Source organism: Geotrypetes seraphini, chromosome 3, assembly GCF_902459505.1.
Source record: "Geotrypetes seraphini chromosome 3, aGeoSer1.1, whole genome shotgun sequence".
Lineage (NCBI taxonomy): Eukaryota > Metazoa > Chordata > Amphibia > Gymnophiona > Dermophiidae > Geotrypetes > Geotrypetes seraphini.
The window spans coordinates 387,472,662-387,489,676 of NC_047086.1; the positions used below are offsets into that span (position 1 = coordinate 387,472,662).

Below are 17,015 nucleotides of genomic sequence, written 5' to 3' on the forward strand. Positions count from 1 at the left end.
CTGGCGTAGAAAGCAAAGAGGACACCACCCTGTGTTACTGAGCTTGATGAACCCTGACACAACTGCTGTCACCTTCAGCAAAAATGTCTGCTGAAACACAACCTGTATTGAGTCCCTCATTAAAGTCTGGCTATAGATTCACTCTTGGAGGCCCACTGTACTTTGTTGTTTGGAGTCTTTATTTACCATCATCTCTGGTAACTCTAGAGCAGGGGTGTCAAAGTCCCTCCTGGAGGGCCGCAATCCAGTCGGGTTTTCAGGATTTCCCCAATGAATATGCATGAGATCTATTTGCATGCACTGCTTTCATTGTATGCTAATAGATCTCATGCATATTCATTGGGGAAATCCTGAAACCCGACTGGATTGCGGCCCTCGAGGAGGGACTTTGACGCCCCTGCTCTAGAGCTATATCTAGGTCAGGGAGGGTTTTTTAAAAAAAATCTTTATTAATTTTCAAATATTAACAGTGCATTGCAAAAATTTTAAACATAAACGAATCAGGAAAAGCACTTTAAATATACAAACATTCTGAAAACAGTCATTTTTCCCCCCTTCCTCCCATTCATCCATAAAAGTATAACCACATATAGAATTTCAATAAACTAAATACAAGAAATAATGATGCCTTCCCACCTCCCTCCCTCCTACCCTGGATGTGTAAGGAAATTAACTAAAAAGAAAAGGTACATGACAACTAATGTGATTCAACAAATGATGTCAACGGGCTCCACACCCTTCTAAATTCATTACTACACATCTCCCTCATTATTCGCAGAGGATAGGGGCAGAGCCGGAACGCGAATAGGGAAAAACCACAAATATCTGGCTCTGACCCAACCCCGCCTCCCTCCCGCCTTCTCCCGGCATCCCGGCCTTACCTGGTGGTCTAGCGGGCTTTTGGGGCAGGAGCTTAATTATACTTTTTGGTGGGTGAACTTATGTTGCAGTTACAAATATGAAAAAATGAACGCTGAATTTTTGGGATATACACTTCCCCCTCTCCATTCGCGGTTTCCGCACTCGTGATTTCACATAATCGTGATTTTTTTTGGGGGGAGGGGGAAACCCCCCCCCCCCATATTTTTGCTTTCCCCCTGGCATCCCGGCCTTTCCTGGTGGTCTAGCAGGCTTTTGGGGCAGGAGCGATCTTCCTACACTCCTGCCCCATGCAGATCGCCAATAGGAAATGGCTGCCGTAAGTTCCCGTAGTCTCCCGAGACTACAACGGGAACTCCCTACAGCCATTTCTATTGGTGATCTATACGGGGCAGGAGCGTAGGAAGATCGCTCCTGCCCCGAAAGCCCGCTAGACCACCAGGAAAGGCCGGGATGCCGGGGGGAAAGCAAAAATATGGGGGGGGGGTTCCCCCTCCCCCCCAAAAAAATCACGATTATGTGAAATCGCGAGTGCGGAAACTGCGAATGGAGAGGGGGAAGTGTATATCCCAAAAATTCAGCGTTCATTCTTTCATATTTGTAACTGCAACATAAGTTCACCCACCAAAAAGTATAATTAAGCCTATCATAACTCTTCCAATTACGTGTAATCATCTGCATTGCTATTCCCATCATTATTAAGAAAAGCCGGCTTTTATAACGATCCAAAGAAGGTTTAACACGTCGTAAAGTACCACAAATTATGGCTAGGTCAAGGAGTTACAAGTATCTAAAGTGTTTGTTTGTTTTTTCAGATGCCAGGAACAGGCTCCTGACTGAATCTACATTCCTCACTAAGATAATTTATTCTCACTTTCTCAGCTCTCTTCATCTCTTTCCAGCCATGGTAGAAAGAGAATAAAGTAATGCCAAGTTAAATAAATGATAAAATGACCAACTATACAAACAAGTCTAATAGATGCTGGCACTGTCATCTTGATATAGGGACACTGGATCATTTACTGTTCTATTGTCCGTTGATATTTAAATTTGGGAGATCCATATGGGGTCAAATCAATACGAAATTGTAAGCTCCATTGTCACTGTCGTATGATGTAGTGTTGAACTTAAGAACATAAGAATTGCGGCCGCTGGGTCATTCGTGCCCAGCAATCCGATCACGTGGCGGCCCTCTGGTCAAAAACTAGCGCCCTAACTGAGACTAGCCCTACCGGCGTACGTTCCGGTTCAGCAGGAACTTGTCTAACTTTGTCTTGAATCCCTGGAGGGTGTTTTCCCCTATGACAGACTCCGGAAGAGCGTTCCAGTTTTCTACCACTCTCTGGGTGAAGAAGAACTTCCTTATGTTCGTACGGAATCTATCCCCTTTCAATTTTAGAGTGCGCCCTCTCGTTCTCCCTACCTCCCTACATCATTAATGCCCAAGAGTCCAATCAATGCAAATAAAAATAGATTACTTCTCATCATGACAGGAGTTGCTATGCAGCTAATCACGAAAAATTGGAAAACTTGGGATAACACAAATGATAGTTTTTGGTGGGAAACCTTATGCCAAATTTATAAGTTTGAAAGTATGAATTCGTTACAGTTGGGACACTATAATAAATTCAAAGAGATTTGGGGGTCCATTAACAAAATTTTGTAAGAGTTGGTCATTAGTATTTCCCTTTGATTTCTGAATGAGTCATGCACATCCAGGAAATCAACCATCATTTGTCCTGCTTTACCATCTTTGTATTTTCATCATTTTATTTCACCTCACACAGTAATTCATCATTCACATTTTTATTACATGTGCACCACCACTTATTCTTGTTTATTTAAATAAATTAATATTTCTTTTTTCTAAATCTTTTCTCTTTCCATCTTTTAGGACCCTATAAGAACCCCCCCCTGAGGAAGGCATTTTTAATTTTGCCGAAACTTGGCCCGTGTTGGGTCATTTTTATTGTATACATTACAGTCAAACCTCGGTTTGCGAGTAACGTGGTTTGCGAGTGTTTTGCAAGACGAGCAAAACACTAGCAAATCTTGCCTCACAAACCGAGTGTTGACTATTTGCGAGCCTCCATCTCTGCGAATCGGAATCACCACCCCCCCACCCCCACGAACCGGCATCAACCCCACCCCCCCCGCCCAAACCCTTACCGTGATGGGGCACCGGCATGCAGCACCAACCCACAGTACGTACCGGTGCCAAAAGAACCTGCCACTGATCTCTGCTTGGCCTTGGGCCTCTGCGCCTGCTCAAGGCCTTCTGACTCCCGCTCTCTCTGAGATTCTTGGAGACACCAAGCAGAGATCAGCGGCAGGTGGTAGGCTCTTTTGGCACCGGCACGTCCTGTGAGTTGGTGCCGAGTGCTGGTGCCCCATCGCGGTAAGGGTTTGGGCGAGAGGGGGGGGGGGGCAATGCTGGTTCGTGGGAGTGGGGTGGAAGCGCGTCAGTGGCCTCGGGGGGGAGGGTCTTTTGGGGATGTGTAATGAATCAAGCGAGTTTCCCTTACTTTCTATGGGGAAACTCGCTTTGATATAAGAGCACATAGGTTTACAAGCATGCTTCTGGAACGAATTATGCTCGCAAACCAAGGTTCAGCTTTATTTGGGGTTTATCCTGTGGGTCATTTGTGACTGTATACACCCTTTGTGCATTGTTTTTAAGTTATTTGGATGCTTATTAAACTAAAGATCGGCACATTCAATCTTCTGTCTCCACAACCTTTTTCTTGTTTTGCTATATCTTGATTTACAATATAACCTACCTCATGTAACTTCAGTGTCACCCATTCTTTGATTTTGATTGCTTTCTCTTCTATAATTTTCGCTTCTTTAATTCTCATCTGCTTCTGAAACAAACAAAAAAAGGAGCACACAGACTGCCTGAGTCAGTAGGTCAAGCTCCGTCACTGGCAGTTTTCAAACGTAGGCTAAAAGCCCACTCTTTCAAGGCTGCTTTTAACTCTCTGGCATAGAGGTTAGAGTTAGAGCCTCAGCACCCTGAGGTTGTGGGCAAGTCACTTAATCCTCCACTGCCCTATGAGATTAGCTGCAATTAAGGAAAAAGTGGTTGGTACGTTGCTTCAAAATAAAAAATGTTTGGTATTGCTGGGGTACATCTAGGCGATCATTCACCCGGACACCTAAGATTATGGACGAGTTGCACTAAGTTTAAGAAGCAAAGACACAAATTTTGTTGAGGCCTATTTGCAACAAGGCTAATTTCATTCTAACTGCCTTGATATATTGTCACTATAGAAGATGAGACTTTGAGAATGTTAGGGCTCCTTTTACTAAAGGTGCGCTAGCGTTTTTAGCACGCGCTATCCCCGGGCTAAATGAAAAATATTAACGCAAGCTCTACGGCAGGGGTCCCCAAAGTCCCTCCTTGAGGGCCGCAATCCAGTCGGGTTTTCAGGATTTCCCCAATGAATATGCATTGAAAGCAGCGCATGCACATAGATCTCATGCATATTCGTTGGGGAAATCCTGAAACCCCCGACTGGATTCGGCCCTCAAGGAGGGACTTTGGGGACCCCTGCTCTATGGAGTCGTTAGCGTTTAGCGCGTGTGGTATTGTAGCGCATGCTAAAACCACTAGCACACCTTAATAAAAGGAGCCCTTAGTCTTTTATGTTAATAAGTTTTATGGCTAATTTTTGTGTGTGTTTGCTGTTGGAAACCACTTAGATATTTAAGCAGTCTATAAATGTTTTAAATAAATAAATAAATTTTAGATAGATTGTGAGCCCACCAGGACAGAGAGGAAAAATGCTTGAAGTACCTCTATGTAAACTGCTTTGAAAGTGGTTAGTAAAACTACCTCATTCCACCAATAAAAGCCAACCTCATCAGTGAGGTCACAATGGCTTCATTGTTCTATTGGAGGAGAATGTGGTGCAGTGGTTAGTTACAGTCTCAGCACCCTGAGGTTGTTGGTTCAAACCCACACTGCTCCTTGTGACCCTGGGCAAGTCACTTAATCCTCTACTGCCCCAGGTATATTAGATAGACTGTGTAACCACTTTGAGTGTGGTTATTTAACTACAAAAAGGCAGTATACAAGTCCCAATCTCTTTCCCTGATGTCATATTGCCTCATTCCACCAATAAAAGCCAACTTCATCGGTGATATTACAATGGCTTCATTGTTCTACACTTGGCTCTGACAATTTTCAGCCCGGATTGTCTACCCAGATAAATGCCGATTACCTGGGTAAATGCCTTTGAAATCTGCTTCTTTCAGGGGACATTTTCAAACTGTCTGCATGCACATTTACTTTTAACCCATGAAGGGGCATTTTCGATAGGATGTTTAAGTCAGAGTTTGGACATGTTGAGAAAAATGTTGAGAAATTCAGTAGTAAAAATGTCCATTCTCAAAATTGCCACATGTCTAAATTTAACCCCCCCCAAAAAAATAAATAAATAAAACCTATCTAGACATTTTAACCCTTAGCACATCTTATCTTTTTTTGACATTCCCAAATATAAAGACGTCCACATGAAAAATGCATAAAAGCAAGCTGTTTGGATGTGGTACCAAATTGTCCTTCCCCATCAGCACAGCTTAGAAACATAGAAACATAGAAATTGACGGCAGAAAAGGGCCTCAGCCCATCAAGTCTGCCCACACCAATGACCCACTCCCTGACTTTTATTCCCCTAGAGATCCCACGTGAATATCCCATTTTCTCTTAAAATCTGACACGTTGTTGGCCTCAATCACCTGCTGAGGTAGCTCGTTCCAATGATCGACTACCCTTTCGGTGAAGAAGTACTTCCTGGTATCACAATGAAATTTCCCTCCCCTGACTTTCAGCGAGTGCCCTCTGGTGACCGAGGGCCCTGTAAGACAGAAGATATCTTCTTTCACCTCTATACGTCCCGTAATATACTTAAAGGTCTCAATCATGTCTCCCCTCTCTCTTCGTTCTTCCAGTGAGTACATCCGCAGTTTTTTTAGCCGTTCTTCGTACGTGAGTTCCCTGAGCCCCAAGACCATCCTGGTAGCCATTCGCTGAACCGACTCAATTCTCAACACATCCTTCCGGTAGTGCGGTCTCCAGAATTGAACACAATACTCCAGATGAGGTCTCACCATGGATCTGTACAGCGGCATTATGACTTCAGGTTTTCTGCTGACAAAACCCCTACGGATGCAGCCCATCATTTGTCTTGCCTTGGTACGGCGACCAATATTGGACGCAGTACTCCAGATGCGGACGCACCATCGCCCGATACAATGGCAGGATAACTTCTTTTGTTCTGGTAGTAATACCCTTCTTGATTATACCTAGCATTCTATTCGCTCTCTTAGCGGCCGCTGCGCACTGTGCCATCGGCTTCATTGTCATTACCCTCAAGTCCCTTTCTTGGGTACTCTCATTTAATAACATCCCTCCCATCGTATAGTTGTACCTTGGGTTTCTGTTTCCCACATGTAATACTTTACATTTCTCAACGTTGAACTTCATCTGCCATCTTTGAAATTTAAAAATATTAAGACTTGGCTTATCCAAACATTAGAACACGTAATCATTAATTGTTATCTACTCTACATAAGAGTTGTTGCTCCTGTCATGCCCTTGACCTTTTATTTTGTCTTGTCTTGCCTTCTCCACCTGATTGGCAGCCTTCATATCATCACTAATGATCACTCCTAAATCATGTTCTGCCGTGGTCTTGGACAAGGTTTCTCCATTTAGTGTGTAAGTTCTGTGTGGATTTTTTTTACCTAGGTGCATCACTTTACATTTTTTAGCATTGAAGCTTAGCTGCCAAGTTGACGACCACTGTTCCAGCTGCCGTAGGTCCTGCATCATAGTGTCAGGCACACTGCTTTTACCTACTATGTTGCATAGTTTGGCGTCGTCGGCAAACAGTGACACTTTTCCTCTAAGCCCTTGGGTCATATCTCTTATGAATAAATTGAATAGAATCGGCCCTAAGACGGAGCCCTGTGGTACTCCACTCGTCACGGCTGACGTTTTGGAGGGGGTACCATTTACCATCACCCTTTGAAGCCTACCGCTTAGCCAATCCCTAACCCATGTAGTGAGTGTATCCCCTAATCCCATAGATTTTAGTTTGTTCAACAGCCTGCGGTGTGGGACGCTATCAAAAGCTTTGCTGAAGTCCAAATAAATCACGTCCAGGGACTCCCCGGCATCCAGATGACTTGTCACCCAGTCAAAGAAGTCAATCAGATTAGATTGGCAGGATCTTCCCCTGGTAAATCCGTGTTGGTGTGGATCACGTAGATTTTCTTCGTCTAGTATTTGGTCGAGTTTCTGTTTGATCAGTGTTTCCATGAGTTTGCACACTATGGATGTGAGACTCACCAGTCTGTAATTTTCTGTTTCTGTTCTGCAGCCCTTTTTGTGGAGTGGAATTACGTTAGCTGTTTTCCAGTCCAGGGGTACTCTTCCCGTGCGCATGGAAAGATTGAAGAGCACGGATAGTGGTTCAGCTAGAACTTCACACAGCTCTCTGAGCACCCTGGGGTGTAGATTGTCTGGTCCCATGGCTTTGTCTACTTTGAGTCTTGAAAGTTCGTAGTAGACGCTACTGGGTGTAAACTCGAAATCCTGAAACAGGTCTTTTTGGCTGTCTCTTGTCTGTAGTTGTGGACCAGCTCCCGGTGCTTCACAGGTGAATACTGAGCAGAAGTATTCGTTTAGTAGTTCTGCCTTGGTAGAATCAGATTCCGCGTAGTTTCCATCTGACTGCCTAAGGCGCTCTATCCCATCCTTGTTTCTTTTCCTGTCGCAAGAATTGTCAAGGCTCAAAGTGTATAAAGCCATGGGACCAGATAATTTGCACCCCAGAGTGCTTAGGGAATTGAGAGATGTCCTGGCAGAACCATTAGCCGCGCTCTTCAATCTTTCCCTGGGCACGGGAAAAGTTCCACTAGACTGGAAACCAGCTAACGTCATTCCGCTCCACAAAAAGGGATGCAGGTCAGACACTGCAAATTACAGACCGGTAAGTCTCACGTCAATAGTGTGCAAGCTTATGGAAACATTGATTAAACACAAATTAGACACGGTTATGGATGACGAGAGACTGAGGGATCCACCCCAGCATGGATTTACTAAGGGGAGATCCTGCCAATCCAACTTGATCAGCTTCTTTGACGGGGTAACAAAAGAACTGGATAAAGGAGAGTCCCTGGATGTGTTGTATCTGGACTTCAGCAAGGCTTTTGACAGCGTCCCACACCGTAGACTTTTGAACAAGATGAGTTCATTGGGGCTAGGAGGAATATTAACTGCATTGGTTAAAGACTGGCTCAGTGGTAGACATCAGAGGGTGGTGGTAAATGGTACCCCCTCTGAAAAGTCGGAAGTGCACAGTGGAGTACCGCAGGGCTCGGTCCTGGGCCCAATCCTATTTAATATCTTCATACAAGATCTGCCTCAGGGACTTCGGGGAAAAATTGCATTATTTGCCGATGATGCTAAATTGTGCAACATAGTGAGCGGAGATACCATGCCTGACGCTATGACACAGGACATACTTGTTCTAGAACACTGGTCTACTCTTTGGCAGCTGAATTTCAATGCCAAAAAGTGTAAGATAATGCACCTTGGTGGCAGAAACTCGTGCAGAACCTACACTCTGAATGGTGAGACCTTGACCAGAACTGTGGCAGAACGAGACCTGGGAGTAATCATTAGTGATGATATGAAGGCAGCCAATCAGGTGGAGAAAGCCTCATCTAAAGCTAGACAAATGCTAGGTTGCATCCGGAGAAGCTTTGTCAGCCGAAGGCCCGAGGTGGTGATGCCGCTGTACAGGTCCATGGTGAGACCACATCTGGAGTACTGTGTACAGTTTTGGAGGCCACACTATTGGAAGGATGTGCTAAGAATGGAATCGGTTCAACGATTGGTCACCAAGATGGTCTCAGGGCTCAAGGATGTCCCTTATGAAGAACGACTAGGTAAGTTGCACCTTTACTCTCTCGAAGAACGCAGAGAGAGAGGTGACATGATAGAGACGTTCAAATACGTTACTGGCCGCATTGAGGTGGAAGAAGATATCTTCTTCCTTACAGGCCCTACGGCGACAAGGGGGCATCCACTGAAAATCAGAGGCGGGAGATTCCATGGTGACACTAGGAAGTACTTCTTCACCGAAAGAGTGGTCGACCGTTGGAATAATCTTCCACTTCAGGTAGTTGAGGCCAGTAACGTGACTGATTTTAAGATCAAATGGGATCAACACGTGGGCTCACTTCAAAGAGGAACTTAGAGGGGAGGGTTATTTGAGTGGGCAGACTTGTTGGGCCGTAGGCCCTTTTCTGCCGTCATATTCTATGTTTCTTTGTTTCTAATGTACCTGAAGAAGGATTTATCCCCTTTTTTAATGTTCCGTGCTAGATCTTCTTCTGTTCGTAGTTTGGCCTCCCTGACTGCCTTTTTGACAGCTTTCGATCTGACCAGATAGTCTTCCTTTGCCTCCCTCTTCTCAAGATGTTTGTAGGTGATAAATGCTTATTTTTTCTTTTTAATGAGGTCCGAAATTTCCTTGCTGAACCATTGTGGTCTTTTGTTTCTCCGGCGTTTGCTTACTGTATTAATGTAGCGGTTAGTTGCTTCGTTCAGGATGGATTTCAGATTTGACCACATAGTTTCCGGATTGTCAGTTTCTGCATGGTTTTGCAGCTCTTGATGGACAAAGTCTCTCATGTGGTCGAAGTCTGTGCCCCTAAAGTTGAGGACCCTCGTTGCTGTGTTTGATTTAGAGAAGCCTTTCCTGAGGTTGAGCCACACCATGTTGTGGTCACTGGAGGCCAACGTGTCTCCTACTGATACCTCTGAGACACTGTCTCCATTGGTGAGTACCAGGTCCAGTATTGTCTGTTCCCTTGTGGGCTCCAATACCATTTGTTTGAGTTGTGCTGCCATCAGCTGATCGCAGCAGGGGAATCCCCATCAGCTGAGACGTTTTAGGGGATTCCTGCTGGCTCAGCTGATGGAGATTCCCCTTTCCAGGATCAGCTGAACTGGCAAGGAGAATCCTCCCTCCCTCACAGGCACTAATTCACAGAGAGCTCCCGCACTTCCCCCCTCCCCTCTAACTTCCCCTAACCCCCTCTGACATCCCCCACACTCCACTGTACCTTTGGTACAAAAATCGGCAGGAGGGATGCCCACTCCCTCCTGCCGCCAGGCCCCATCAAACTGCGACACCCCACCCAAAACCACGGGACCCCCGAACTCGTGGCACCTCACCCTGACAATCCCCAGACCTGCGGCACCCCAACCCAATACCCCCGAACCCCTGGTGTCCCACTTCGGCACCCCCTCCAAACCCCTTCCTGGTACATCCTACGGCTCTGATTGGCCCAGGTGGGCCAGATGCAAGGGGCCTTAGGCACCTGGGCTAATCAGAGCCTTAGGCCCCTCCCAGTGCATCCCAGGATGCACCAGGAAGGGGAAGGCCTACCATTAGGAAGAGGCAGGCCTGCAGGCAGGAGGGAGTGGTCATCCAACCTGCCGGATTGTCATTGAAACTATGGGGTTGTAGAGGGGTGCTGGGATTTGATGGGGCCTGGCGGCAGGAGGGAGTGGACATCCCTCCTGCTGATTTTTGTACCGAAAGAGTGTTGTGGGAGGATGTCGAGGGGAGTAGTGTAGTGTGGGGACTCTCTGTGGAGGGGGCTGGGGGATCAGTGCCTGTGAGGGAGGAAGGGAGAAAGGAATCTGTCTGCCAGTCCAGCTGATCCTGGCCAGGGGGAATCCCCATCAGCTGAGTCAGCAGGAATCCTCAAAACCAGCTCAGCTGATGGGGATTCCCCTGTCGCGATCAGCTGATGGGAAACCTATTGGGGGGGGGTTTCACTCCATGGGTGGTGAGAGGGGGTCGTGACCACTAGAGGAATAAGGAGGGGGGAGGTCATGCCTTAAACCCTCCAGTGGTCAGTTGGGTCACCTTTAGAACTCTTTGATGATGTAAAACAGGTCTAAGTAAGTTCTGCCTTGGACGTCCTGAGAAAGCTTTGATTATTGCTGCAGGACATCCAGGTTTAAGCTCACCTGATGCCCGCCCATAACACACCTCCCAACACACCACTTTAGAATCTGGACGGTCAGCGGTTTGGAAGTCCTGCTAGACATCCAGAAAGTTGGTTTCAATTACTGGCACTTAGACGTCCAAGTGCTGACTTAAGCTAGTTTTTGGATGTTTAAATGTTTTATGAGCCCGACAGGCTTTGCATCAATTTTCAAAGCAGAAGGCCATGCATGTTTTGCCTGTAAACTTACCATTGAATACTTCCTCTAACTGTAGCTGAAAGATGGCAGGTTGTAGAACCTGTGCTTTTAATAATAATAAGGGAGAGCCATTTTCAGACCGTCAATTTAGATGGATGATGACTCTGAAAACTGTGCGTATGATTATCCAACATCCCAACAAAATCCTTACAAGTAATTTGTCAGTGGAACTTATTATGATAAAACATTACCAGAACACACCCTGGGAAGAGAGTGGAACGTCACACAAAAGTACAAGCCTCCAAGGCATCCCTTCTTGGAGAATCTTTCAGTGTACGTCCATGGCTTGAATGTCCCATGCTGTGAACACAGATCTGAATATTCTAATGCAGTGTTTTTCAACCTTTTTACACATATGGACCAGCAGAAATAAAAAAAATTATTCTATGGACTGGCATCGGTCCGTGGACTGGCAGTTGAAGAACATTGGGCTAAGTCGTGGGCCCCGCCCATCTCTACCTAATGTCAACCCCAGACCCCGCCCCCATAATAGTACTAATTGCACCTTGCACGTCCCTTGCCTCATCTGGAAGCCTTCCCTCTGACGTTGCGACGTCAGAGAGAAGGCTTCCGGTTCAGGCGCAGGGATGCCCGTAGAAGCTACTGCCCGTGGCTTTGTGCACTGAATCAGTTTAGGAAGAGGGAGCTGGCTCGAAGATAACGCCGCATCGATCGCACCATGGACCGGCGGTTTGAAGAACACTGTTTTGGGCCTGATGCATGTGCTGGCCCTGTGGACCGGCAGGAAATTTCTGTGGATCGGCATTGGTCCATGGACCGGTAATTGAAGAAACACTGTTCTAATGCTTTTAAGATGATACTTTCAGGGTATTTCTACTTGCAGTTCACTTAAAGAACAAAATGATGAAAAGATCTTTCGGGAAATAGCATCCCTAGGGCCTCTTTTACAAAAACTGCCTGTAGCGACTCTCCTGCGGCAAATGCACCAAAGCCCATAGGAATTGAATGAGCTTTGATGCATTTGTTGCAAGAGAATTAGTACCGGGGCTTTGTAAAAGGAGCGTTCAGCCAGCAGACTGGCAGGGAAGAATCCTGTTGACCGATGGATCACAATGTGAAACTTGTATTGTAAAATCTTGCACTGTAACTATGGCAAATCCAACCTGTAAATTGTCTGAGAATTAATTAGGATAAAACTTGCACTGTAAGGAAAACTATGGTAAGTATGTAACTGGTAAACTGTATATTACAGTACTAGTTTTTTTAGCCCGTTACATTAACGGGTGCTAGAATAGATGTGTAGACTTAGGCATTTCTTTCTTTCTGTGTGACTCTGTGTTTATTTCTCTCTCACTGCCCCTTTCTTTCTGTCTCTCTCCCTGGCCCCCCTGTCTGTATTTCTTTCTCTCTCTCTCCCTGCCCACTGTCTGTATTTCTTTCTTTCTTTCTTTCTCTCCCCCTGTCCAGCCGAGTAGCCCTTCTCTCTTCCTTTTATTCTCCCTGTCCAGCAGCACCCCTTCCCTGCTCCCCCTGTCTAGCAATAGCCTTTCTCCTTTCCTTTTATCCTACCCCCTGTCCAGCAGCACCCCTTCCCTGCTTCCCCTGTCCAGTAGTCCTTCTCTCTTCCTTTTAACTCCCCCTTGTCCAGCAGCACCCCTTCCCTGCTCCCCCTGTCCAGCAGTAGCCTTTCTCCCTTCCTTTTACCTACCCACTGTCCAGCAGCACCCCTTCCCCACTCCCCCTGTCCTGCAGTAGCCATTCTCCCTTACTTTTACCTCTCCCCATCCAGCAGCACCCCTTCCCTGCGCCTCCTGTCCAGCAGCACCGAGTGAACTTTATCGGTTTCCATACTTCTGCCTCGAACTGTTAAACCTTTCCTCCTTCCTATTTCCCAGTTCAAAGTCATGCCTGTTCTACTTCACTATTGGTTAGGAGAGTGGCACAAACACCTCTCACGTTTGTCCTATTGGAGACTTTGCACCTGTTTCTCTCATTTGAGGGTGGAGGGTTTAAAAAAAAAAATAATAATAATAATAGGGCGCCGGTTGCTGGAGTGACGATGTTGGATTAAAGTTTTTGGGAGTGATGACGTTGGATTAGAGTTTTTGGAAGCCGTGGAGAAGGGCAGTCTGTAATCCGCTATAATAAACACAGTGACCAGAGGCGGGAGGGATCCGCTATAAACTTTGTGGGTCCGTGATAAGCTGAGGTAGGCACTGCGCATGCGCGGGCACGGCACCACAGACCCACCAAATTTGAAGTCCGCATGTGCGCTAAGGGTTTTATTATAGCGGATGTATATTAGTATTAGACCCTAGTATGTGTTAGCTAGGATAATAACTTGTGCTGAAATTATGGCAAATCCAGTGCAAATCGTAACCTGTTAACTGTATACTATGTATGTTTAACCTGTAATCCGTTCTGAGCTCTTTGTGCACAACGGGACAGAAAAGAAAATTAATTAATTAATCTGCCTGCGTAAAAGAGTCAAATTAGCAAATGCAGCAGAAAGCAGAAAATAAAAATAAAAACAAACAAACACCTCAACTTCCATTGCCTATTCCCACTAGAGCTTTCATTCCACTCCCCCCCCAAAAAAAAACAAACCCAACCCAAACCTAAACCTTACAATAACCAGCTTTGTACTGACCTGTTTCTCCAGTTCTTGCTCTAAATTGTGGATGGCGTCATCTTTCTCTTGACCCAGAGTCTCTAGATTTTGACACCTCTTATACAACCTGGTTTCCGATTCACTTGTTTGAATGTTGGCTTCTTTTAACTTCTCTTCCATAACCTGCACCTGGATATCAATGAAATATAGAACTGAATAGAATTATCTCTACAATTGTATATGAGGACTGAGGTTGTGGGTTCAAACCCTGCGCTGCTCCTTGTGACCCTGGGAAAGTCACTTAATCCTTCACTACCCCATGTACATTAGATATCCTATATGGTATCCTCCCTCCCTTTATCCCTGTTTCTTGGAATTCCTCAAACCCTAATACCACCAGATCCTCCCACAAATTAAAACTATCCTTCCCCTCGCTAAAAGGCATTCCCACACAGGAAAGCTAGGGACCTCCCTCCACTTCAAAATCACTGAGCTCTGGAACAACCTTACCTCCCCTCTTCGGAACTTGAGCTCTCTCTAAGTTTTCCGCAAACATCTGAAAACCTGGCTTTTCTCAAAAAATGTAAGTCTCCCTCCAACTTAGGAATCAAGGAAGCTTATATCTTGGCATCCCAAGTCCTCTAAATTTTCTTCACACTTTAACCTCTAACCCTCTGTTGTAGTTTCTTCCTATTTCTCCTACTGTAAACCGCGTCGAGCTCTACGAACGTGGAGATGATGCGGTATACAAACCTAAGGATTAGATTAGATTAGATTGACTGTGAGCCCGCTGGGACAGACAGGGAAAAATGCTTGAGTACCTGATTGCAAAACCGCTTAACCAAACGAAAACAAAAAGTGTGGAAACCAACAATGTTCAAAAAGCTTCTTTTTATTTCTTCAGAAAAAAAGCTAAAAACACTATCCACATTTGTGTGGCCTCTGGTAGGTGTGAGGAAGAGCTATATGTGTGGAAAGTAGAAACTCTTACTGGCCATGGGAATAGGATGAAATTATCCTATATAATAAAACGCTAGCCGCGCATGCGCGCTTCCATGATCCGTAGGTCTGTGGTCGCAGGAGTGTGCATGCGCGAGTCCCCAGCCATCTTCCCAACGAGGCATTTTCTTTTTCCCTCAGCCATTGAATTCAATTTGGCTGACGCGGTCTTTATGTTCGCCGTTAACGGACTTCAAGGTGCTGCAGGAGTCCTTTTCTTTCACGGACCTTCGCAGTTAGTGCTTCCAGGACTTGAACTCAGTGCTGGACTCCCTGCTCTCCGATGCTGGCGGGGATCGAAAGGAGCCGCAGCGACACCTCGCAGGAAGGGAAGCCCAACAACACAGTCCAGCCACTACGTTCTTCGCGGTCCCGACTCAAAACCTGCTGATTCCAGCAGCGTGTGCAGCACTCTACACACGCTGCTTCAGGGCCTTCTACTGCCCTGATTTGCTCTGCCGCATTTTGATGATGTCATCAGGGACGTGCCAGAGTAAATCAGGGCAGTAGAAGGCCCTGAAGCAGCGTGTGTAGAGTGCTGCACACGCTGCTGGAATCTGCAGGTTTGTCGGGACCGCAGGAAGGGAAAGGGGGGGAGGGGGGGAGGGGAAACGTGGTGTGTGGGGGAGGGAATGCTGCTGCTGTGGCTGCTGCACAGGGAAGTGGGGGGGTGAGATCAAAATGCTGCTGTAGGGGGAAATTCTGTTCTACAGGGACATGGAGGGGGAGGGAATGCTGCTGTGAGACCGTGAACGAGCAAATTGATAGTGGGAAGCCGGTGGACATAATATACTTGGACTTCCAGAAAGCGTTCGACAAAGTTCCACACGAAAGACTTCTCAGGAAACTACAAAGCCATGGCATAGAGGGGGATATACAAAGGTGGATAGGCAAATGGCTGGAAAACCGAAAGCAGAGAGTGGGCATAAATGGGAAGTTCTCCGACTGGGAGAAAGTGACTAGTGGTGTACCCCAGGGCTCGGTACTTGGGCCGATCCTTTTTAATATTTATATCAATGACCTGGAGGAAGGAACATCCAGTGAGATCATCAAGTTTGCAGACGATACAAAACTATGCCGGGCGATCAGATCGCAGGATGATAGAGAGAAACTCCAGAGCGACTTGTGTCGGTTAGAAACATGGGCGGAGAAATGGCAGATGAAGTTCAATGTGGAGAAATGCAAGGTAATGCATTTAGGCAATAAAAATAAGGAATACGAGTATACAATGTCAGGTGCAACTCTGGGGAAGAGTGAACAAGAAAAGGACCTGGGTGTACTGATAGATAGGACCCTGAAGCCGTCAGCACAATGCGCGGCAGCGGCAAAGAAGGCAAATAGAATGTTGGGCATGATAAAGAAAGGAATCTCGAGTAGATCGGAGAAAGTTATAATGCCGCTTTATAGGGCAATGGTCAGACCACACTTGGAATACTGCGTCCAACATTGGTCTCCCTACCTAAATAAGGATATAAAACTGCTGGAGAGGGTGCAGAGACGAGCAACAAAACTGGTGAAGGGTATGGAGAAACTGGAATACGAGGACAGACTTATAACACTAGGATTGTTCTCCCTTGAGAAAAGGAGACTGCGTGGGGATATGATCGAGACCTTCAAAATACTGAAAGGAATCGACAAAATAGAGCAGAGAAGATTATTTACATTGTCCAATTTGACACGGACTAGAGGACATGTAATGAAGCTAAGGGGGGACAGGTTCAGGACTAATGTCAGGAAGTTCTGCTTCACTCAGAGAGTGGTTGACACCTGGAATGCCCTCCCAGAGGAGATTATGACGGAATCGACCGTCCTAGGCTTCAAGAGCAAACTAGATGCATATCTCCTTAAGAGAGGCATATAAGGATATGGTGGACTATAAATTAAGCCAGGTGTACACCTGGCAGGGCCTCCGCGTGTGCGGATCGCCGGACTTGATGGACCGAAGGTCTGATCCAGAGAAGGCAGTTCTTATGTTCTTATGTTCTTAAGTGGGGGGGGGGGAAAGGAGGAAGGGAGACAAGAAGAAAGACACAGGGGCAGGGAGAGACAAAGAAAGACAGACAGACAAAGGGGGCCAGGGAGAGAGACAGAAACAAAGACAGCGGGAGGGAGAGAGAGACAGAAATAAAGAAAGACAGACAGACATATATTCTAGCACCCGTTAATGTAACGGGCTAAAATACTAGTACTATATAAGCTACAAAGGCATTGGCAGCTAAATGGTGTGGGGGACAGGGGCTATGGGCCTACCAATTTTTTTACTCTACA

At 46.1% G+C, this 17,015-nt stretch overlaps 1 protein-coding gene across 6 annotated transcripts in view; it reads right to left on the reverse strand.

Annotated features, from left to right (window-relative positions):
* Positions 1-17,015, reverse strand: part of PLEKHH2 (pleckstrin homology, MyTH4 and FERM domain containing H2) — a 217,748-nt gene that overhangs the window by 147,749 nt on the left and 52,984 nt on the right. For 4 of the 6 annotated variants that reach the window (XM_033939575.1, XM_033939574.1, XM_033939577.1 and 1 more), the window contains exons 4-5: positions 13,788-13,937; positions 3,660-3,743 (exon numbers count right to left, since the gene is read on the reverse strand). In XM_033939575.1, coding sequence (XP_033795466.1) covers positions 3,660-3,743; positions 13,788-13,937 — 234 coding nt within the window. The remainder of the gene's footprint in view (positions 1-3,659; positions 3,744-13,787; positions 13,938-17,015) is intronic. The other 2 variants (XM_033939573.1, XM_033939576.1) reach the window with 2 other exon arrangements.